A 25,785-nucleotide genomic window follows, 5' to 3' on the forward strand; every position below is an offset into this window, starting at 1 on the left:
GCAGAAATATAGGGGAGCAGCGTATTGAAGAGGGGGGTTCAAAGAGTAGACACCTATAATGGTGGTGGGGGTGCAGAAATATAGGGGAGCACCAGTGGGAGGGGTGGGCACCAGTGGGAGGGGTGGGCACCAGTGGGAGGGGTGGTTCAGAGGACAGGTTCTAGGCAAGTAGAACGTAGGATATCGAGAGAGGGGTAATGCATGGTGAAATAGCGTATTGAAGAGGGGGGTTCAAAGAGTAGACACCTATAATGGTGGTGGGGGGATGCAGAAATATAGGGGAGCACCAGTGGGAGGGGTGAGCACCAGTGGGAGGGGTGGTCCAGAGGACAGGTTCTAGGCAAGTAGAACGTAGGATATCGAGAGAGGGGTAATGCATGGTGAAATAGCGTATTGAAGAGGGGGGTTCAAAGAGTAGACACCTATAATGGTGGTGGGAGAGAAAACGACATCCGGTATAGTTGGAGCAAAATAGAGATATCCGGTATTGGTGGTGGGGGTGGGTAGGGCGGGCGCGCCGCGAAGAATCGGCAGCCAATTTCTATAAGGGAGATAGATCTTAAAATATCAATAACGATAACTAGTGAATTATACAGAATATGCAAAACGAGGCGAGGCGAGGCTGAAATAGTAAACAGAGTGGCGACTAGGGGGATCAGAATAATAATAATTAATAAATAATAATATAAATAGAGATACGGATGAATTAAAGTTCAAAGATTTCTTATCTTGAGATCACTTCGTTTACGGACAGACTTGGCAAAAGGAATTCGGAATCAAGAATGAGGCATTTTACTAGCTTAAGTATGCATAGCCATGGCGGGTGGTAGGAAGAGAGGAGTCCAGACAGACGACAATGTAACAAGAGGGGGAGAGAAGGAGAGAAGGGAAGAGAAAAGAAAAAAACCCCGCGAAGAATCGGCAGCCAATTTCTATAAGGAGATAGATCTTAAAATATCAATAACGATAACTAGTGAATTATACAGAATATGCAAAACGAGGCGAGGCGAGGCTGAAATAGTAAACAGAGTGGCGACTAGGGGGATCAGAATAATAATAATTAATAAATATAATAATAAATAGAGATACGGATGAATTAAAGTTCAAAGATTCTTATCTTGAGATCACTTCGTTTACGGACAGACTTGGCAAAAGGAATTCGGAATCAAGAATGAGGCATTTTACTAGCTTAAGTATGCATAGCCATGGCGGGTGGTAGGAAGAGAGGAGTCCAGACAGACGACAATGTAACAAGAGGGGGAGAGAAGGGAAGAGAAAAAAAAACCCCGCGAAGAATCGGCAGCCAATTTCTATAAGGGAGATAGATCTTAAAATATCAATAACGATAACTAGTGAATTATACAGAATATGCAAAACGAGGCGAGGCGAGGCTGAAATAGTAAACAGAGTGGCGACTAGGGGGATCAGAATAATAATAATTAATAAATAATAATAATAAATAGAGATACGGATGATTAAAGTTCAAAGATTTCTTATCTTGAGATCACTTCGTTTACGGACAGACTTGGCAAAAGGATTCGGAATCAGAATGAGGCATTTTACTAGCTTAAGTATGCATAGCCATGGCGGGTGGTAGGAGAGAGGAGTCCAGACAGACGACAATTGTAACAAGAGGGGGAGAGAAGGGAAGAGAAAAGAAAAACCCCGCGAAGAATCGGCAGCCAATTTCTATAAGGGAGATAGATCTTAAAATATCAATAACGATAACTAGTGAATTATACAGAATATGCAAAACGAGGCGAGGCGAGGCTGAAATAGTAAACAGAGTGGCGACTAGGGGGATCAGATAATAATAATTAATAATAATAATAATAAAATAGAGATACGGATGAATTAAATTTCAAAGATTTCTTATCTTGAGATCACTTCGTTTACGGACAGACTTGGCAAAAGGAATTCGGAATCAAGAATGAGGCATTTTACTAGCTTAAGTATGCAATGATAATAATAATAATAATAATGATAATAATAATTATGATAATAATAATGATAATAATAATAATAATGATAATGATAATAATAATGATAATGATAATAATAATAATGATAATAGTAATAATAATGATAATAATAATAATAATAATCATAATAATCATAATAATGATAATAATAATAATGATGATAATAATAATAATAATGATGATGATGATGATAATAATTATAATAGTAATAATAATAATAATAGCAACAACAACAACAAGAATAATAACGATCCTTTCTACTCTGAGCATAAAGACTGAGGGGAGGGGCTAGTCAATTGCATCAACCCCAGTACTTCACTGGTACCTATTTAATCAGCCTCCAGAGAGATGAAAGGCTCAGTTAGCCTCAGTGGAATTTGAAGAATTTGCACTTGGAACTTAAGGACAAACGAAATACTGCTCAGCATTTTGTTTGGCATGCTAACAATTCTCCTCGTTTGCTAGTTTCCTTAATGATGCATTCTTCCCATTTCTTCCAGTCTCCGTGGCTACATGACCAAATATGATTGCTCCAGTGCGGACATTAACCCCATCGGTGGAATCAATAAGACAGATCTCAGGAAATTTGTAGAATACTATATGTCTCATATCCAACTGCACACTCTCAAGAAGTAAGTCAGACGATTCTTTCCATATTGATACACTGTTCAACATGTATTCCATCAAACACAAACAATACCAACAACACAACACATTCTGATAAGCAACACATCACACTTCCAAAACATTACACTTAGCTACCAGTGTACTTTCGTAGTGTTCTACGCTTCCAACAAACTACTCTTACTCTTTACTCTTTTACGTGTTTCAGGCATTTGACTGCGGCCATGCTGGAGCACCGCCTTTAGTCAATCAAATCGACCCCGGGACTTATTCTTTGTAAGCCCAGTACTTATTCTATTGGTCTCTTTTGCCAAACCGCTAAGTGACGGGGACGTAAACATACCGGCATCGGTTGTCAAGCAATGCTAGGGGGACAAACACAGACACACAAACCCACACACACACACACACACACACATTATATATATATATATATATATATATATATATACATATATACGACGGGCTTCTTTCAGTTTCCGTCTACCAAATCCACTCACAAGGCATTGGTCGGCCCGGGGCTATAGCAGAAGACACTTGTCCAAGATGCCACGCAGTGGGATTGAACCCGGAACCATGTGGTTGGTTAGCAAGCTACTTACCACACAGCCACTCCTGCGCCTATGTCCATAATATAACTCTCTGTGTCACTGTTCGCTGTCAACTCACTCTCATTACCTTTACGAAACACTGCCAGCATGCTGTACCCATCTCACAACACTTCTAATACACCACACCGCAATCACACTACACTACACTACACTCATATTGCACTGTACCCACCCCACTTCCATCAAACTACACTGCTAACACACTGTACACTAACAACGCATTACACTTCCAACAAGCTACACTGCTTATGCACCACTTTGCAAGCATGCTATATTGCCAACTCACTACACTGCTAGCACACCTCATTACCAGCACACTACACTGCCAATACACTGCACCATGAGCACACTATATTGTCATCACACTACACTGCTACTGCAGTGCATTCCCATCACACTACAATGCCAATGCATTGCCCTGCAAATGCACTTCATTGTCATCACTCTACACTACAAACACTCCACACTGCCAACACTAGAGGTACCGACATTTCTTACTTCCCTACAAGGACCATAGCGGTCATTTTTGACCAACATTGAAAATCTTTATTTAACACAATTTATTTTAAATATAATCTAATGTAGTGAATAAAGAATTTGAAAATACAGTCTCTTAGCGTATATTTACATACGAAAAAATACACACAGACACACACACACATATATATAATGATGCTCATGATTACACATTCAGTAGTTGTAGTAAAAAGCAAAAACAGTCATAAATGACCGCTTGATACTTCTAGCATTAAACTGTACACTGCAAGCACGCCACACTACAAATGCACCACACTGCAAACATGCTACACTACAAATGCACCACACTGCCACCACATCCAAACACCATCATATTGCACTGCCTACACACTTAACTGACATTGCATGATGCTATTGATATCCATCGCAGCCAAGTTATTTTACTATCAACAAATGACAAAACTGAATGGAAGCACTGCATGAATTGCTGCATTTGAATATTGGTTTCAGATTGTGGCTCAAAGCCAGCAATTTCAGAAGGATTTTAAGTTCATTACATCGACCCTAGTACTCAACTGGTCCTTATTTTATTGACCCCAAAAGGCTGAAAGGCAAAGTCAACCTTGGTGGAATTTGAACTGACAATGTAAACATGGAGGAAAAGTCTCTGAGCATTTTGCCCAGCGCAGTAACGGTTCTACCCGCTTGCTGGTTTTGCTGCAATAGAATATTGCATGAAAAGGTTACTTGAAAATGCTATATGAGGACGTTACATGCGTCATTACATGAAGACACTTATGCATACATGACTAGGTGATACTACATGAATACACTGTATCAACACTACATCTAAATACTACATGAATGCTACTGGAAGACAGTTTATAAATGCACTGCACAATGACACTATATGTAAAAAAAAATACTGGCGCAGGAGTGGCTGTGTGGTAAGTAGCTTGCTTACCAACCACACGGTTCCGGGTTCAGTCCCACTGCGTGGCATCTTGGGCAAGTGTCTTCTGCTATAGCCTCGGGCCGACCAATGTCTTGTGAGTGGATTTGGTAGACGGAAACTGAAAGAAGCCTGTCGTATATATGTATATATATATATATGTATGTGTGTGTATATGTTTGTGTGTCTGTGTTTGTCCCCCCACCATCGCTTGACAACTGATGTTGGTGTGTTTACGTCCCCGTCACTTAGTGGTTCGGCAAAAAGAGACCGATAGAATAAGTACTGGGCTTACAAAGAATAAGTCCCAGGGTTGATTTGCCCGACTAAATGCGGTGCTCCAGCATGGCCGCAGTCAAATGACTGAAACAAGTAAAAGAGAGAGTTTATAAGTTGCAACAACAACGGTTTCATTTGATCCGATCAACGGAACAGCCAGTTCGTGAAATTAATGTGCAAGAGGCTGAGTACTCCACAGACACGCGTACCCATTACTTAGTTCCAAAGGTGATTCAGTGTGAGACAGAATGTGACAAGGCCCGTCCTTTGAATTACAAGTATAACTCATTTTTGCCAGCTGAGTGAACTGGAGCAATGTGAAATAAAGTGTCTTGCTCAAGGCCACAAGGCACTACCAGAAATTGAACTCACAGCTTTACTATCATGAGCTGAATACCCTAACCACTAAGCCACGTGGTCTCCACTGGAACTGTTTAGATCACTACATGAATACTCTATAAAGATTGCTACATGAAATCACTACACAAACAACAACAGACAGACACTCATTGAAGGCATTATATGAATTATTCCCTGAATCACTACATGAAAATGCTACATGAATAATACACTAGTGACATGTTTGTCTGTCTTTCAGAATTGCTGATGCTCCTGCTACGGCTGAATTAGAACCACTGGAGGATGGTAAAGTGGCACAAACTGATGAGGTGAAGTGACAAGCATCCTGTTTCACTTTTCTTTGCTCTTACATCCAATAATTGTTTTAGTTTTATTTTCATTCTGGTTCTTAATTATTTTTCTGTGATTAATTTCATTATTTTTTTTTTTCACCTTCATGTAAAAGTATCTAGACACATTATTTTCAAATTTTAGCACAAGGCCTGAAATTTCAGGGGCAGAGGTAAGTTGATTACACTGACCCCCACCGTGTTCAGTTGGTACTTAATTTATCGACCCCTAAAGAACGAAAGGCAAATTTTATCTCAGTGGGATTTGAACCCAGGTTGTAAAGACAGACAAAATGCCGCTAAGCATTTTGACCAGCATACTAACAATTCTGCCAGCACTTGGCCTTTAATAAATAATATTGATTTCAAATTTTGGCACAAGACCATTAATTTGAGGGGAGGGGATGAGTCAATTACATCAACCCCAGTGTTCAACTGGTATTTATTTTATCAACCTTGGCAGAATTTGAACCCAGAGCCTAAAGATGGACAAAATTTTGCTAAGCATTTCGATCAGCATGCTAACGGTTCGGTCAGCTTGCTGCCTTAATGCACCTAGACACATTGTCAATGATTTTCACCGAAAATCATTGAGTCTTGGGTCTTTCAAGAAACAGGTGCACTGACCCGGGGGATCCTGTCAGGGTTGAGCAAGTTCAAATTTGTCTTCTGGGAGCTCTACCCCATCTAGGGCTCACACCCCCTGATCCACCTTTGTGTCACTTCATAGCCAAGTTGAGAACCTTCAGTTTACCAGTCCCTGTGATGCCCAGCATGCAAAGGGGCTGGTCTACAAACCCTCTGCATCTCAGTAAGACTTTGCCTTGCTTACTATTCTAAGTAATATTGTTGTTGTAGTAGTTATTGTTGTTGTTGTTGATACTGTTTCTGCTGTGGCTGATGTTGTGGGTTATGTTGCATCACCCCAGGTCGGCCACGATTGAACAGACTTACAAAGAGAGATGTATCGGCCATGACCACCCCATCTGAACAACAGATGGATGGATAGAGATGCAGACAGAGAAAAACAGACCAGATATACTGGCAGACAGGTAGGGAAATAGGCACAAGACCTGAAATTTGGGGAGAAGGGATCTTGTTGATTATATTGACATTGATGTAGTCTGATCAGGAGCACTGTGTACCACGTGTCAGGTGTCAAAGGGATTGCAGAACAAAATGAAAAGGAGTGTTTTGTTCAAGAATACAGTACACCACTGGGGCTAGGAACTGAAACCATGATCTCGCAATTGTGAGTCCAGCACCCGAACCTTTCGGCCATGCATCCTTAATAATAATAATGATAATAATAATAATAATGATAATAATAATAATAATAATAATAATAATAATAATAATGATAATAATAATAATAATAATGATAATAATAATAATAATAATAATAATAATAATAATGATAATAATAATAATAATGATAATAATAATAATAATAATAATAATTTCCTTTTTGGATTTGGTTTGCAAGATTCTTTATGTGAGTTCATGTTTTGAAGCATATTCTGTTGTGTCTGGGAAGAGTCATTTTCTTTCTGTGCCTTATAATTTAACACAATCACCAGTAAAATTTCCACTTATTTCTCTCTTATTTTTTCCTAAAATTATCGTTGCGTCTTGCAACTTTTTCAATAGTCTTGACTATTGAAAAGGTTGCAAAACGCCACGAAAATTTTAGGAAAATAAAAATAAGAAATAAGTGGAAATTTTACCGGTGATTGTGTTAAATTATAAGGCACAAAAAGATAATGACTCTTCCCAGACACAACAGAATAATAATAATAATAATAATAATGATAATAATAATAATAATTTATCTTGATATGAGATCACCATGTCGCGCACATATGGTTGTGATGCATGTGCCTGGTGTACCCTTATCAGACGGGTAGTCATGATGGGTATATTGGGCTTCGTATATTTTACCCCAGTGTCACTTTGATGGCATGAACTGCTCTCTCACTCAATAATAATAATAATAGTAATAATTTCTGCTGTAGTCACAAGGCCTGAAATTTTTGGGGGTGGGAGGTGACTAGTTGATTAACCCCAGTACTCCACTGGTACTTATTTTATCAACCCCGAAAGAATGAAAAGCAGAGTAGAGTAATAATAATAATTGCAACAGCAACAACATATGCAGCAACAGCAGCAATGAAGATGAGATTCTGTTTGTATTTCGTGCAGGAGGACATGGGAATGACATACCAGGAGCTGTCAATATATGGGAATCTTCGCAAAAAGCAGAAATGTGGACCTTACAATATGTTTGTGAAGCTGATGTCGATATGGTCTGGCGAGGAATTTGGCGAACGCTTCCCAGAAGTAGTAAGTAGTCTTTTACACCAATGTTGTCTGTGTTCGTCGCCTACCACCGACTGACAACCAGTGTTGGTGTGTTTACATCCCTATCACTTAGCATATTTGTGTGTTTTGGCCGATTAAAACATTTTTTTCCCCCCAAAACTCATTTCCAGGTGTCCGAAAAGGTGAAACACTTTTTCCGTTCGTATTCAATAAATCGTCACAAAATGACGGTGTTGACGCCATCCTACCATGCTGAGAGCTACTCTCCCGATGACAATCGCTTTGACCTCCGTCCTTTCCTCTACAATGTCAAGTGGAACTGGCAGTTCCAAAAAATTGATGATGCCGTCAAAACGGTATGTTATTTTCTTTTTATTTCCTTTGTATTTACTTCTGTTGTAATTATTGTTTTATAGTCTTTTACTTGTTTCAGTCGCTGGACTGTTGCCATGCTGGAGCAACATCCTTGAAGAGTTTCGTCTCACAATTTGACCCACTTTAGTACTTATTTTTTTAGTATTTAATCTGTAGGTCCTCTTTTGGTGAACAGCTAAGTTATGGGGACGTAAACAAAACAATACAGGTTGTTAAGTGGTGGAGGTGGTGAAGAAGAAAACAAACAACCATACGCATATACATACACATGTAAACACTACATATATACATACATGCATGCATATATGCATCTATGTAGATATATATATGTGCTCTTGTGTGTACATGTACATGTATATATATATAATATATATGTATATATATATACATGTATATATATATATAATATATATATATATATATATACATACATATACACATATATATATATATATATATATATACTACTAATATATATATATATTATATATATATATACATACATATATATATATATATATATATATATATATAATATATATATACTACTAATATATATATATATGTATATATATATATATACATACATATATATATATATATATATATATATATATATATATATATATATATATATACTAATATAGGATAACATTTTTTTCAGAAAAAAATTTCATCAAAAGTGACAGCATATTAAGATGAAAACTATAAACAACTTATAAACAAGGGCAAAATAAAAAATATTTCTATGCCAATATCCTGAGAATAGACTTTAAATCGTCAATCACCACATTTCAATATACTCCAACCCATGCTAGCATGGAAAGCGAACGTTAAACGATGATGATGATGATGATTCACTATAAATACACGGCGTGCTGAAATCAAGGAAAGCATGCTAACAGAATGTTTTTAAAGTGAATGTATATTGTAATGTGGTGATTGACAATTAGAAATATTTTTTCTTTTGCCCTTGTTTATAAATTATATATATATATATATATATATATTTCTTTACTACCCACAAGGGGCTAAACACAGAGAGGACAAACAAGGACAGACAAAGGGATTAAGTTGATTACATCGACCCCAGTGCGCAACTAGTACTTAATTTATCGACCCCGAAAGGATGAAAGGCAAAGTTGAACTCGGCGGAATTTGAACTCAGAACATAACGGCAGACGAAATACGGCTACGCATTTCGCCCGGCGTGCTAACGGTTCTGCCAGCTCGCCGTCTATATATATATATATATATATATGTATATGTATATGTTATATATATATATTTATATATATATATTTATATATATATATTTATATATATATGTATATGTATATGTATATATATATCCGGTTTCCGTTTTCAACAGAGAGAGACGTATTGCCTCTTCTCTGTGAAAAAGTTTGCATAGATCGGCGAAATAACCCACTGTAGTTGCAAAACGTAAAACTCTAAGTCATAGAGATCACTACAACACTTTGGTTAAAAATATTTTAAAAAATATATATATAAATATATACATATACACAGTAATTTTCATTTTCGCCGAAACGCACATGGTGCAAAAATAACTGAATCAAGTTATCTCCTGCAAGAAAGAAAAAAGAAGCATCTCTCCTGAAAAAAAAATCCCGTAAACCAAAAAAAAAAAAAATCCAGACCACATTGTTGGATTAAGCATCACTTTCATCTATTTCATATTTTGTTTATTATTCTATTTTATCCTTCACTTAGGCCCACATCTTAGTTAAAGTTGCGATCGCCATTTTGTTTGTTTACATTTTCAATATCTGTTCTCGATATAATAATTTTTCAGATACTCTATCTTCTAATTAGCCTTAAGATTAAATTAAATAACGTTTAATATTGATAACGTCTAATTAGCCTTAAGATTAAATTAAATAACGTTTAATATTGATAACGTCTAATTAGCCTTAAGATTAAATTAAATAACGTTTAATATTGTTTAATATTGTTAATAATTATTGTTAATTAGCCTTAAGATTAACTTAAATAACGTTTAATATTGTTTAATATTGTTAATAATTTTTCAGATACTCTATCTTCTAATTAGCCTTAAGATTAAATTAAATAACGTTTAATATTACCCACACTCTAATATAATATTAATATTGCTAATATATTTTCAGATACTCTATCTCCTAATTAGCCTTAAGATTAAATAACGTTTTTACCCACACTCTAATATAATATTAATATTGCTAATATATTTTCAGATACTCTATCTTCTAATTAGCCTTAAGATTAAATTAAATAACGTTTAATATTAATAACGTCTAATTAGCCTTAGGATTAAATTAAATAACGTTTAATATTACCCACACTCTAATATAATATTAATATTGCTAATATATTTTCAGATACTCTATCTCCAAATTAGCCTTAAGATTAAATAACGTTTTTACCCACACTCTAATATAATATTAATATTGCTAATATATTTTCAGATACTCTATCTCCTAATTAGCCTTAAGATTAAACAACGTTTTTACCCACACTCTAATATAATATCAATATTGCTAATACATTTTCAGATACTCTATCCCCTAATTAGCCTTAAGATTAAATAACGTTTTTACCCACAAACTTTAATATTGTTAATATTTCTTTTTCAAGTACTCTATCTTCTAATTAGCCTTAATATCTTCCTGTCTTCTCTCGAACATAATTAGATAGATAAACGGATAGACGGATTATCCAGCATGTCCAGAGCATGGAGACCTGACGAGCTGGATTTATTCGTACAAGCATGGGAGTGCGCCGGCGGAGATAGCCCTAGCGAGGTGATTGCGGCTGCGCTGAAGAGCAGAGGCTACAAGAGGACAGCGGCTCAGATGGAGCGAAAGAGACGGGAATTCGTGCGCTCATATGCGCTTGTACGGTCGCACATTGGCACACTTGATGCCATCTTTGAGAACGAGCGGGGCAAAGATGGCAAGAATGGAGACGATGAAAGAAGTCACCCCCACCTGGTGGACGCCCGGGAGGAGGTTTTGAATGAGAAACCTGCCCGGGAAGTAAACCCAGGTGCAAGTTCTCCAACCGGCAGCAAGGGCCATGGAGACAGAGAACCCGGTGAAGAGGTAGAGGGAGGAAGAAGAACTAAAAGAAGGACTGGAAGAGCTAAAGGAAAAGAAAAAGCTCAAGCAGGATCAAAGGGTGAAACAACCAGGAATAGAAGTGGAACCGCAAAGGATGGAACCAAACAGCGCACACGGGTGTGTATGTTCTACCTGAGAGGTTCCTGCTGGCATGGAAAGGAAGGTGCAGGCTGCCGCTTTGCACATCGGGGACCCTGCCACAGAGACACGAGGCAGATGGACAAACCATCAACACAAAGAAAAGGGATGGACCACGCACCACCTGCCCCAAAGCGGAGGTACACAGATGTTGTGCGCGCCACAAACCGCCAACATGATGTTGTCGAAAGAGCAGCTGCTGAGCAACAATCTTTTTTGTGCATAGCACAAAAGATTGTACAGCAGCTGACCTGGCTTCATCAAACCCAAGCCCGCAGGTGGGACTACCCACTATATACCAGACCACCACAGCAAACAGACACAGGATGGACACCGCCGGCAACAACGTACACCTCACCTCGATGCTCCTACTGAACATCAGAGGACTGCAAACACTCAGTAACAGGACAAAGATCCCGTTCCTGAGAGACTTTGTTGCATGCAATCAAGCCTTATGCATAGCACTTACGGAAACGCACCTGAAAACGGACATAGCAGATGCGGAGTTACACATACCACAGTATGCTGTACTACGGACCGACAGGAAAGAAAGGAGTCATAGAGGTGTTGCTATGTACATCCGTGAGGACCTCACACCCCAGGTCCTCTTGTCATACTCAAACTCGGTGTGTGACACACTAATTGTACATATTAGGCAACTTGATGTAGTTGTGTGTGCTACATATCGCCCTCCAGATGCCCCAAGCCATGTGGGCAAGTTTGAAGACTGCCTTATAAAAATAGAAGAAATTCTAACCACATTAGAACAACACATAGGTGTGCTTCTTATGGGAGACTTCAATCTGCCCAATGTCAGATGGCCCGAGGGCCTTTCTCTCCCAGGAATGACAAGATGTGAACGAGGACAGGCGAGGTCCCTCCTGAACCTCATCAACACCCTGTACATGGAGCAGGTAATACTCCAACCAACCAGGGCAGGTAACACACTGGATCTCTGCTTCACAAATGACATGGATCTCATCCATAATGTGAAAGTGACACCGACACTACTCTCGGATCACAACATGATAGAGCTGACCATGTACGGGCCAAAAGAGAGCACGGACATGCAGCCTACAAGAAACCCTCAAAATCTTTCCAGCTTGAACTACCATAAGGCAAACTGGAAACAAATTGAGAAAGAGATCCTCAAACAAAACTGGCCTAAATGTCTCTCCTCGCCAGACATCGACATGAAACAATTCATGTCTGTAATGCAAGCCATATGCTACAAATGTGTCCCAGAGAGAAAGGCCACTGTACACAAGAACAAAATCCCCAGAGAGAGGAAAATTTTAATGAGACGGCGTACAAAATTTTCAAATCGCCTAAACAAACAGATTGAAAGCAGTGAAAAGTCCCGCCTAAAAATAAAACTGTTGGAAATCGAAAAATGTCTGCAACTCTCCCATGAAAAAGAAAGAGCAGACAAAGAAGCCTGGGCTATAGAAAACATAAAATCTAACCCCAGAGCTTTCTACAGGTATGCCAAAGAAACAGCTACAGTGCACTGTAGAATAGGGCCACTCCTCGAAAAGGATGGCACACTTACAGGAAAACCAATGAGGGTAAGTGAAATACTGAATGAGCAATTCAAGAGTGTTTTCACTCCACTCCTTGGGCATCTCCAAATCACCAATCCAACTGACTTTTTTACCACTGCAGATATAAAATCAGAGGCGGCGACGATAGATTACATCGATATAAAGGAAGACGATGTAACCAAGGCTATAGATGAAATGAAAACAGACTCAGCTACTGGCCCCGATGGATTCCCGGCAATCCTCCTAAAAGCATGTAAGAGAGTCCTAGCAAGACCACTGCAGTTCCTCTTTCAGAGCTTCCTTGCAGCTGGCAAACTTCCAGGAAAACTGAAGGAAGGTAAAATATGCCCCATTCATAAAGGAGGTAGCAGAGCGGAAGCCAAGAACTATAGACCTATCTCTCTGACCTCACACATCAGCAAGGTCATGGAATGAATAGTCAGAAGGAAGCTGATCACCTTCCTTGAAGAGAATGACTTGCTGCCCCACACCCAACATGGTTTCCGACCAGGGAGAAGCTGTTTAACTCAGCTCCTACAACACTATGACTGGGTGCTGAAACAGCTGCTCAACCACTCAAATGTGGAAGTGATATATCTCGACTTTGCAAAGGCCTTTGATAAAGTCGATCATGGAATGATATGTCACAACTGCGTGATCTCAACATAGTTCGAAAACTGGGAGAATGGCTTCATGACTTTCTGAAGGATAGAAGTCAGGTGGTAGTAGCCAATGGGGCCACCTCCATTAACACACAAATAGTGAGCGGTGTTCCGCAGGGCACTGTTCTGGGACCACTACTGTTCATAATGGCCCTCTCAGACATGCCCTCAGCCACGCAGAGAGCCACGATCACAAGTTATGCAGATGATACAAAAGTTTCACAGGCAATACAGAACCCTGAGGACACTAAACACCTGCAATGTGAGCTGGACGAAATATACAAGTGGGCTGAAAAGAATAGCATGCAGTTCAATGCTGGAAAGTTTCAAGCTTTATACTATCAGCATGCAAAACTGAATGCAATACCCAATGAATACACTGGACCCGGAGGGATTGTAATCCCAGAGGCACAATCAGTGCGTGACCTGGGTATTCACATGAGTGATGACGCGACCTTTCATGTACATGTTGCTAAACTGACAATGAAATGTAGACGGCTGGCTGGATGGATTCTTAGAACCTTTAGAACAAGAGAACAAGAAACCATGATGGTCCTCTGGAAGACACTTGTCCTAAGCCACTTTGACTATTGCTCTCAGCTATGGTCACCATCCAGTGTCAAGTTGATCACAGAACTTGAGGCGATCCAACGGAGCTACACGAAGAAGATAGCCTCTATGCAGAATGTAAGCTACTGGGAAAGACTCAAGAGATTAAAATTATATTCCCTGGAGCGTAGGCGGGAAAGATATGCCATAATATACATCTGGAAGATCCTGGAGGGAAGTGTCCTGAACTTTGGCATCGAGAGTTACGCAAATGCCAGAACTGGACGCCACTGCGTGGTGCCTAGGACTCCAAACCTGCCATCAAGATGTAGGACAAGATTCTGTGATAGCCTGGGCTTCCGAGGCCCACAGCTCTTCAATATCCTCCCGAAGAACCTGAGAGACCTGCATGGGGTGGATACAGATGTCTTTAAAATGAAGCTGGATCTCTTCCTGTCAGGTGTCCCAGATGAACCAACTTCACGGCAGGAGGAGCAGATGAGGGCAGCTGCATCGAACTCTCTCATGCACCAAATAGCAGTTGCTAGAAAGCCTCCATGAAGTGAAACCAAGTAGCAACACCAAATGGCGGTGCCCCAGCATGGCCACAGCTCATAAGCTGAAACTAGAATCAATCAATCAATCAATCAATCATATATATATATATATATATATTATATATATATATATATATATTTAAAGTGTATTCTGTTAAGAACATATTAGAGTACAGAACTGAGCTCATTCACCCTTAGAATTACCAAAGAGCCAGAAGCATTTGAAGTCTAGGTTTAGGCATTTGTCATGTGTGTGTAAAATGAAAATTGAATAAATCATAGGTGCAGGAGTGGCTGTGTGGTAAGTAGCTTGCTTACTAACCACATGGTTATGGGTTTGGTCCCACTGCGTGGCATATTGGGCAAGTGTCTTTTACTATAGTCTCGGGCCAACCAAAGCCTTGTGAGTGGATTTGGTAGACGGAAACTGAAAGAAGCCCATCGTATATAGGTATGTGTATGTATATGTTTGTGTATGCGTGTTTGTTCCTCCAAAATCACTTGACAACCAATGCCAGTGTGTTTACGTCCCTGTAACTTAGCAGTTCAGCAAAAGAAACTGATAGAATAAGTACTAGGCTTACAAAGAATAAGACCTGGGTTTGATTTGCTCGACTAAAGGCAGTGCTCTAGCATGGCCACAGGCAAATGACTGAAACTAGTAAAAGAATAAAAGAAAGAGACAACAGGAAGGAGTGCGTTTAGACAACCATTTAATACACGTTTCGATATAGCTTAGATCCCCATATACACAGGATTTTAATTAAGCAACAGTTTACCTGTATCATAGGGTCTGGTTGTATCATCCTCAGGTGTTATATTATTGCTGTTCCCATCAGTAAATTTTTGACTCTGATAATAACACATCCAACTGTTGTAATTATTGTTGGATGTGTTAGCATCAAAGTGAAAGATTTATTTATGGGGACAGTGATTATACAACACCTGAGGAAGATACAACTGGGTCCCATTATACAGGTAAACCATTGCCTATCTTAAATCCTGTGTATATGGGGATCTAAGTTGTATCGAAACACGTGTAGTATTTATTAAATGTTTGTCTAAATGTACTCCTTCCTGTTGACTCTCCGGAGCAGACTTCAGCTCTGCTATTTGAAACTCTGAGTTTTATTATGACAAGCAACTAATTGTCACATACTATATTTATAGATAAATTCCTCTATTTTACATAATATTGAGGTCTCATTCATTCTTTTGTTGTCATATTATCATTATTTACATATATATATATAACAACAATTATCATCACCATTATCAATTATATATATATATATATATATATGATGATGATGATGATGATGATATATATATATATACTATGCACAGTTTCCATCTATCAAATTCATTCATAAGACATTGGTTGACCAAGGGCTGTATGGTATGTATGTATGTGTGTGTGTGTGTGTGCGCATACAATATTTTCTATTGAGACACCATTGACTATTGTCGATTGATTCTGTCTAAAATTATCCAAATGTTATTTTCTTTCCAAGATACAACAGCAGAATAACAGAATTACGATTGTCTTAGACGAATATCCAAACAGGAAGAAGGCGTCTATATTTTCTAATCCAGACAACAGATGAACCATTTGGCAGATGTCGCAGATGTGAAATAAACTTTGATATTTTTCCTTGGACTAGATTTGTCTTGTGTTGGTCATTATCTGAAATTTTTTCTTCATTTTCTATTTTAGTGTGCAGTTTATCGTTTGCCTCATACTTGTTTCAGTCATTTGACTGTGGCCATGCTGGGGCTTCACCTCGGAGAATTTTTAGTCAAACATATTGGTTCCAGAGTTTATTTTTATTGATTAAATTTAAAGTTATGTTCACCATCTTCATCTTCATTTAACTTTCGTTTTCCATGTGCCAGCATGGACGGTTTGGGGTGGACGGTTTGACTAGTAAGCTGGGGAGCTGCACCATGTTCCAGTTGTCTGTTTTGGCATGATTTCTAGTGCTGGATGCCTTTCCTAATGCCAACCACTACTGAGTGCCTTTTATGTACTGGAATTTATTCATGCATGTACAATTTTGTAAAGAAGCCCATAAGTGTTTCTCTTCTGTTGGATAGGCAGAAGATGTGACAGTATCATTGTTGCTTTTGGTATCATTGGATTTAATCTTTTTGCTTCGATAATATAAAGGTCAAAGGTACAAAATTCATTATTTAAGCCCTTAGTAATTTAGGCATGTCAACCTTTTTTTCACAAAGGAATGTAGGTCAATGTTAAGCTTCTGTTGGTTCTGTCTTTACTTGTTGTTGTTATTTAGGGTATGTCAAGTTTTCATTTGTAAGGTTGGGGTTATTAGCCAGGCATGTCATGGCTTTGTTTCTCTTGTGTGCATGAAAAACAATTTCCTATATGAACTCAGCCACAAAAATACTGTCACACTCTGTATCTGCCTAACAAAATAGAAACACTTACAAGCTTGTTTACAAAGTTCTATATGCATGAATAAATTCTAAACAATAACATAATCTCAAACTAAATAACAAAAATTTTCCAACACACCTTTCCAAAACAATCAACCATAAAAAACCTAATTACCACACCACCCAAACCCATACACCCAAAGATGATTTTAACTCAACAGAGACTGTACGAAGACCAGACTGACTTTAATGCACTGCAATCTGGTGATGCCTCAGCTGGCTGAAACTTCAAAGTTACTGTCGACAACATTCTTGTAGAAGAATAATATACATATCATCATCATTTAACATCTGCCTTCCATGCTGGCATGGGTGGGACGGTTTCACAAGAACCAACCAGGCAGAAGCCTGCACCAGCCTTCTGTGACTATTTTGGCAAAATTTTTACAGCTGGAAACCCTTCCTAGCACCAACCACTCAGCTGAGTGGACTCAGTGCTTTTACCTGGCACAAGCATAGGGGAGGTCAGGTTTGACAAGGTTTATTCTGCAGGATGCCCTTCCAAACACCAACCACTTTACAGTGTGGACTGGGTACTTTTTAAGGGGCACCTGCACTAACAGGGTCACAAAATACTTGCAAGACAAAAAAAACAAACTTTCACGAGGGAAGGAGGTGATCTTGTGTTGGATGATGAAAGGTTATAGTGAGACAGATACAGGTGTCTTGCTGTAGGGGAAGTACAAGGTTACCTGGCCAAAGAGAGAGAAATCAAGAATGAAGACAGAAACCTATATATATATATAATCATCATCCTCATCATCATTTATCACCCATTGTCCATACTGGCATGGGTTGGATGGTTGACCAAGCTAGCATGCAGGAAGGCTGCACCATACGCCAGTCTCATTTGGTATGGTTTTCTACGGCTGGATACCCTTCCTTATGCCAACCACTCCAAGAGTGTAATGGGTGCTTTTACATGCCATTTACGTGACACTGAGGTGCTTTTACTTGCCACTGGCATGTGTGCCAATTTGTGTGTCACCAGTATCTGCCACAACTGTGATTTTGCTCGGCTTGATAGGTCTTCTCATGCACAACATAATGCCAAAGATCTTGGTCGTTGCCTCCGTGAGGCCCAAAAGGAACTCAGCCACCACATCACAGGTGTATATTCTGGGTGTGCTGGGTGTGTGCTGCACACCCATTGAAGATGGAAATTCTAATATGATAATGAGTGTAGTGTTTATATATATTTGTCCAAAATCATGCAGTAGGAGTGAATGGTGAAGTGATAGGAGAGAAAATAGTAATTCAGTGGAGGAGAGGTAGTGAGAGTAATAGCCATAATGGAGTGGAGTGAGGCAAAGTGATAGCAATGAGAGAGAGGAAGTGGCAAAGAGAGTGTCATGTGTCTTGTACTATAATAATGTCCTGTAGCAATACTCTTGTGTATTTCTCCATCATGAGAAAGTAAGGGGTGATCCACTGATGGAAGAGGATGGCAAAAAGTCAACGGAGAAACAAAAATCAAACAGCATTTCAACTCTGTGTGAGTATATGTGTGTGCGCGTAAAAGGGAGGAATATGAATGTTTGTATATATTTTGTGTAAAATATATTTATATATTTGAGTGAGTGTATATGTGTTTGTGTATGTTTATTTAGAAAGATACATAGAAAATAGAATTACAAGCACACACGCATTAACACATACATATATATATATATATAAAGAGACACATTTAGAAAGGAAGGAAGCGGGCTCTGACAAAGTATAAAAAACCACATTCACTACAGACTGTACTACTCACACATATAAATGTATACATATACACACACAAACACACACACACATGCGGACACACAGTTGAAGCACTGTTTGATTTTTTTTCACCTTTTTGTGCCCTTTTTTTATATAAAATACTACAATTAGCCATCATTTTTCAGAGCCCCGGGTCAGCTAGTTTATCATAAATATTAACCTTAGACATTAATTTAATCACACATCTTAATGGAAAACTTTTGTTATACCCCTGCTTGAAATTTGGTGACATTGGGTGTGGCAGCACATCCATTAGATCAGCCACCCTATGCCACTGACATACATACGTTTATATATATAATTAATAAAAAAAAAATTAGGTAAAACACAAGAAAAAACAACACGAGGATGTGGTACATGCAAACTATTAGCAGACACTCAAGGAAGGAAAGAAAGGTAGTTTTACATTTTGAGCAAAGCTCTTCATCAGAAACAGGAGACAGGAAAGTCCAAGGGAAAAGGAAGATGGAGGAAAAAAATCGCCAACAATCCACATGTGGTTATACTGTGAAATGTAATATATATATATATATATATATATATATATATATATATATATATATATATACACATACATATATATGATGGCGTTTGGTGCCACACTGGAACTGAACCATTGTTGGGAAGCGACCTTCGTGACTACACAAGCATACCTACATCTGTGACTTGAGGAAATGAATGAAAGCCATAGTGCTGTTGGAAATAACTATTCCTTGTATTTAGCATTTAATTTTTCAATTGGAATGGCCATGTCTGGAATCAGTTTTATCATAGATCTGCTTAAACAAGCCTGATTTTGTATGAAACAACATCAGCATAACAAAAAAACATAAAATTGAAATATGTATATTTATTCATTTTTAAAAAATATTAAATTTTTAAATAAGATATATATATGCTTGTATTATATCATTTTATTTTATAAATATAAATGTAAATATCTACAACATCGTAATATATAAATTTTAAATATATATATCGGTGCACACACCGATGCCATCAAAATATATTTTCTTAGAATTTTTTCCCATTGCTATAAACTTGTTTTTATAACAAAAATGAAAACAAAAAAAAACAAAAATAAATACGAATAACATATATTTTCAAATATTTAAATCACCGGATCTCTCTAACTCATTCTCTCTCCTAAAAGTATACAACATTTTTGTGGAATATTTGCTTTTAGATTTACAAAATTGAAATGCTCACCCACACACATACTTCATCACTTTTGAGAATTTATTTATATATATAAGAAAATTATGAAAATGGAGATATGGCATTAATGTAATTTATTATCTGCAGAAATCCAATATATTCTCTTACAGCTGTTTCAAAGCCTAAAAGATTAAATAGTAATAATTAAATCATTATATTAGGCAAAATCTCATCAGAGGGGTAGAAAAGATATACTGTTAAGTTATTAGGTGTTGCATTTTCAAATCACCTCAGCAGACTGTCTAACGGTATACCTTTTCTACCACTCTGATGAGATTTTGCCTAATATAATGATTTAATTATTGCTATTTAATATTTTAGGCTTAATTGAAACAGCTGTAAGAGAATATGTTGGATTTTTGGAGATACTAAATTATATTAATATCATATCTCCATTTTCTTTATATTCTTTTGAATGATTATAAACCAAGATTTATATTTAGACCTATTATTTTTTGAATATCATTATTATTCACAAAAAATATTAGGCAATGAACCAGTAATTCATTGGATATTACTGTCCCTTAATGAGGCTAATTTAACCTCTAATTGAATACATATATATTTTTTTTATATATGTATACACACACACTCCAACTTAAAAGGCTTATGACACCATGAAACATGACTTTAAAATGACTTAACAGTTTCTATAAGGTGGTGCAATTAAATTAGACAAGACCAGGGCCAATTTTGGCCAAAATGTATTGAAGTTTATAACCATGCCTTATATATATATTAATGGACACATTATATATTTTTATAAGCTGCTAATAGTATCAGACGGCATTTTATAGCACGTCTGGTGCCTTCATGCAATCTTTAGGCTCTGCTCACATAAAGATTGCTTGCGGGCATGAGACGTTTTGTAAAATGCTGTCTGTGTCGTTTTCATTGCATTAAATTATTAGTAGCTCATAAAAATATATATTGTGTTCGTTAAACAATATTTTTTATTGATCTTACCTTCAGAGAACATACTATACATATATATTTCAATTATAATATAAAAGGATAAAAACTTTTATCAGTGGCCAGCATATAAAAAGATAGACCTATTAAGGTGAAATCAGAAATACAATTATAATTAAAGGCATAGAAAAAAATTCTTGCCTATATGCTGAAAGGAGACGCTAAATTGTCGAGCCTTTGGGTTAATCCAGAAATTGGCCAATCCAGAGATTACTGAATTTTATGAATTTCCATTAGCTTGCTCCCCCAATTTTCGACACGTGTGGAATAATGATAGTGATGATATTTAATGTGGTTCGACAAGTTAGCATCTCATTTCTGCATAAAGGCAAGAATAATTTTCTCTGCCCTTAATTTATAATTATATGTATATAATTTATATAAAATAAAAGCTTCCTTAAGATTTATAATATAAAATGAATCAAGTTTATCAGTTTGCTTTGTGAGAACTAATTTCTTTAAAAATGGAATATTTATAGACGAATCTAGTTTTCATCTTGAAAAGAGAGTTTTATATACTTTAAACAAAAGGAATTACTCTTGAGAGAGAAAATGCAAGTAAATGTCGTCTTTAATTCTGGACACAAGCAGTAAGTTGATTCAGTATTTAGCACAAAATAAATAACAGCTTATACTGGATTGAATATTAAGAAAAATAAGAAGAATTACTGGTGGTAGATAGGCATTATCAAAAATCTCTGAGCCTAATGTGTTTCAATTTATTCTGTTTATAGATTAGAGCCAACACAGGCAAGATCAATGTAGTGTAAATCTTCTAAATTATGTGATATGTTAATGAAAGTATTTTATTAAGCCATTTTAATGTGATGATGATCTTGTCTGATTGTAGTCCATTGATAGCTTACCCGGGGCACAGAGAAGAACTTCCTTCGTGTAGAACAAAATGAGAGCATTTTTTTTTAAATCAAAAACAGAAGTAGGTCCAGTAAAGTCTGTAAGTGCAAGCTCTATGAGCTCATCCTTTATCCATAGACACAGCAGCATCGGCCTTCTACAAACTTTGACCACATACAAACCTATTTCTTCTCGGTATTAATTCACAACTCAACTCCACGCAATGTTCATGCATGCTGAGTTTTTTGTGAAATTGTTGTTCCTATATTCAGCATAATTTTATATATTTGTTACTTCCTCTTCCATTTATCAAGAGTAATTCCATTTGTCTTAATTATATAAAGCTCTTTTTTTAAAAGTTATTAATGCTGATGTGAAATGAAAATTAAAGAAAATGTGTATCTTTTGTAATATCACATAATTTTCTCTCCAACGTTATTCCAGCATGGAGCCCTGATGAAACAGGTGGTTAGCTTTTATTTATACATATACTCACATGTACATATATATACATAGAAACATACACACACACACACATATATATATATATATATACACATGTATTTACAGACATACATACATACGCTTGAGTGTATGCATCGACAGTTCAACTAGCACACCAACTCAACCACTTATTTGCAAACACTGGGTATTCCCTTTACTCAAAATTCTTCCCACTTAGCAACTGACTTGATTCAGAAAAATCACCTACATACATACATGTGTGTGTGTATCATTTCATAAACACAGGATTTAAATATGAACGGCTGTTAGTTTCATGCTTTGATGGTACTGTAATTGAACAAGCATGTATAGCTCCTCAGGTCTCAGAAAAATTGAAGGATAAGTAGAAGCACACTATACTAGCTTATCCAATTACTATACTGTCAGATCATGAAACTTATTGCAGCTGACATTTTAATCATGAGTTTATTAAATGATATTCATCTCTTGGTGGATAAACGACATTTTTTGTATTGACTACCAATAACAGAACAGTACATTATATATCATCGTCACCATCATCAGTGTCATGGACTATCACTAGTTTTTATAGCTACTCTTGCTGGTGTACCAGCACAGTGTTTGAACTGTTAATACTTAAACCTAGAGGTTTGGTTCATTAGTATGACTCATACTCTTCCCCAATGCCCAGTGCAGTTATGCTAGAGGAGCATCAAATCATGGGATAGGCCTGTGTGTGGAATACTAGTCACATAATAGTATTTAATAAAATACAGAAAGCATTTTGGATTTCAAGCTTTAAAAACATACATGGTTGCTGGAGCTGCCATTGTTGGGGCTGTTGATGTCACTTTCCTTCACTCCTCTCAACTGAATATGTAAAGGAATGTTTAAGAGTGTCTATAGCTGTATGATAAAGTGTGGTCTTAACGTTTCCATCATCTGTTTACTTTCACCTTCTACCCTGGGTTACATCACCCTTCTGATGATAATTTGCAAGACCAGAATACATTTTGAGCAATTTAACATTATATTTTGTATTTTTGCTAAATACCGATGAGGTGTATTGATAAGATTATATAGTTTTCAATAAAAAATTAAGCTGTTGAAACACATGTATGTTTTATAAAGTATAAAATACTATATATGCTTTCTGTATTTTTTAATGTGATATGAATGATTATATATATATATATAATTATATATAATCATATCAATTTTATGTTTAATGTAAACATATGGTGTATAAGAAATGTCTATAGTAGATAATGATATAAAAAATATATTTCTGACTTGTACTGAAGGTCTATAATTTGGGAGCAGTTGATGAAATTCACCTCAGTACTTAATTCTAGGCACCTTAAATCATCTGAAACCCCATTTGTTATGGAGATCCTTTCTTCTATTTTTTGTAACATTGTTGTTATTTTATCAGCATTTTACATCCACTTTTCAACCTGGTATGGATTGGAAGAGTCATCACAATCCATATCAGTTACTGACTATAAATCCCAGTTGTTTTTGTTTTGCTTTGTTATTTGTTTTGTTTTTTTTGCTATATTGTTATCATTTATTTCAATGTGTATATGTATGTGTGGCCAAGAGGTGAATTTAATCCCACATTGTGGCATCTTGACCAAATGTTTTTACTACAGCCTTGGGTCAATCCAGGCTTTGTGAATGCAATTTCAGTGAGCAGAAACCACTGAGAAGTCCATCTGGTTGAGTGTTCCAGCAATCCAAAGGCCTAACCTTGTCATATTTGCATCACACTGATCATGTCTGAGAATTATATGAATGGCATGCATGTCTGTGGAATACTCAGCTATGTTGTTCACTAATTCAATAAGTTGTCCAATCAACTGAACATCAGGGCATTCACACACTAAAATCAATGGCAGAAATTCATCATCCAGTGATAATGTCTTTTCATCATTATTAATTATTACTTTAGGATATATTTTCATCATTATTGTCAGGTATTGTTAATTATTGCTCTCATCATCAGTGACCTCACCTGTTTACTCCACATATCCCACAGTTCCTTGTTGTTATATTATTGTGTTACATTGTTAGCTATTGCTCTTTTCTTTTAATTAATTACCATTGTTGTTCTCAGCCTTTTAATCAATGTGAATTCCTCGACGTTTCTTCTTTGTCATTCTCATTCTACCATTGTATGGTCCCCAATATCTTGAACACTCATGGACAATAAAAGAAATTATTATTATCATTATTATTATTATTATTATTATTATTATTATTATTATTATTATTATTACTATTTTTTCATCGTCATGCTTGCAGTTGTTGTCATCATCACATGGTTGTAGTTAAGCCTCGAATATTACAGTGCAGTTGACTTTGCTATTGTTGTTGTTGTTGTTGTTGTCGTCGCAGTCATGCCTATGCTTGGCTGGAGTGCTTTTCAAACATCCTGTGTGATGAGAGGTACAGAACATATTTCACATGAGAGAAATGTATTCAGACAGGAGATAAGGAAACATGGAGAGTAAGGAGAGAGGTTGCAGTAAGAGGAGAGTTGGTTCCAGCAGAAACAGGGGGTAGAGAATCAGGTAAAATGGTGAGGTACTGCTAAGACATCTACAGGGAAAATGGATATAAATTAGAAATAGTAAAAAAACATGTAGTTTCAATGGGGCACCGGGTTTGGCAAGATAGGTGGGTTGGGGGTTCTTCTGGGTCAGAGAATTGATACCATGTGAACTCTGCTAAATGCTCCATAAGGACCAGGTAATTGTGTTAAACCAGTTGGCATATGAAATTTGGTTTGCATATACATTAGTAAGAAGAACAGGAGGAGGAGGAAGAAGGGAGGAGGAGGAGGATGAGAAGGAGGAAGAGGAGATGAAATGTCCAAGAGTTTGGGGCTCAAACCGCTTCAAGTGATCACAGATAAGTGGGATTCAGATAGTAAAATGTTTAGTTTGAACAAACTAAACTATGGTTCATGTGTGTGTATATCTCTGCATGTCAACAGAGTAATGTTTAGAATCAAGAATCCAAAGAACAGAACCTCTATTATGGTCTCTGCATAATCTATGAGTGGATTGCTTGATCTGTTAGAAAAAGCAGCAACCAAATGTCCCTCAAAGCAACGCTTACCATAAATGATAAAGCGGATAACAGAGTCTCACATAA

General features: G+C 37.0%; 2 protein-coding genes across 6 annotated transcripts in view; one reads left to right on the forward strand and one right to left on the reverse strand.

Moving 5' to 3' along the window:
- Window positions 1-16,549, forward strand: part of LOC115223302 (glutamine-dependent NAD(+) synthetase) — a 45,495-nt gene extending 28,946 nt beyond the window's left edge. Inside the window, exons 15-19 of one of the 2 annotated variants that reach the window (XM_029793811.2) lie at window positions 2,483-2,614; window positions 5,524-5,593; window positions 7,817-7,957; window positions 8,107-8,292; window positions 16,401-16,549. In XM_029793811.2, coding sequence (XP_029649671.1) covers window positions 2,483-2,614; window positions 5,524-5,593; window positions 7,817-7,957; window positions 8,107-8,292; window positions 16,401-16,493 — 622 coding nt within the window. In that variant the 3' untranslated portion in view covers window positions 16,494-16,549. The remainder of the gene's footprint in view (window positions 1-2,482; window positions 2,615-5,523; window positions 5,594-7,816; window positions 7,958-8,106; window positions 8,293-16,400) is intronic. The other variant, XM_029793812.2, reaches the window with a different exon arrangement.
- Window positions 16,550-22,225: 5,676 nt separating this feature from the next.
- The window catches only part of LOC115223163 (mitochondrial uncoupling protein 2), a 21,559-nt gene continuing 17,999 nt past the window's right edge, over window positions 22,226-25,785 (reverse strand). For 3 of the 4 annotated variants that reach the window (XM_036512247.1, XM_036512248.1, XM_029793592.2), the window contains exon 8: window positions 22,226-25,060. In XM_036512247.1, the coding sequence (XP_036368140.1) occupies window positions 25,030-25,060 (31 nt within the window). In that variant the 3' untranslated portion in view covers window positions 22,226-25,029. The other variant, XM_036512249.1, reaches the window with a different exon arrangement.

The sequence above is a fragment of the Octopus sinensis genome, linkage group LG22 (assembly GCF_006345805.1).
Source record: "Octopus sinensis linkage group LG22, ASM634580v1, whole genome shotgun sequence".
Classification (NCBI taxonomy): Eukaryota; Metazoa; Mollusca; class Cephalopoda; order Octopoda; family Octopodidae; genus Octopus; species Octopus sinensis.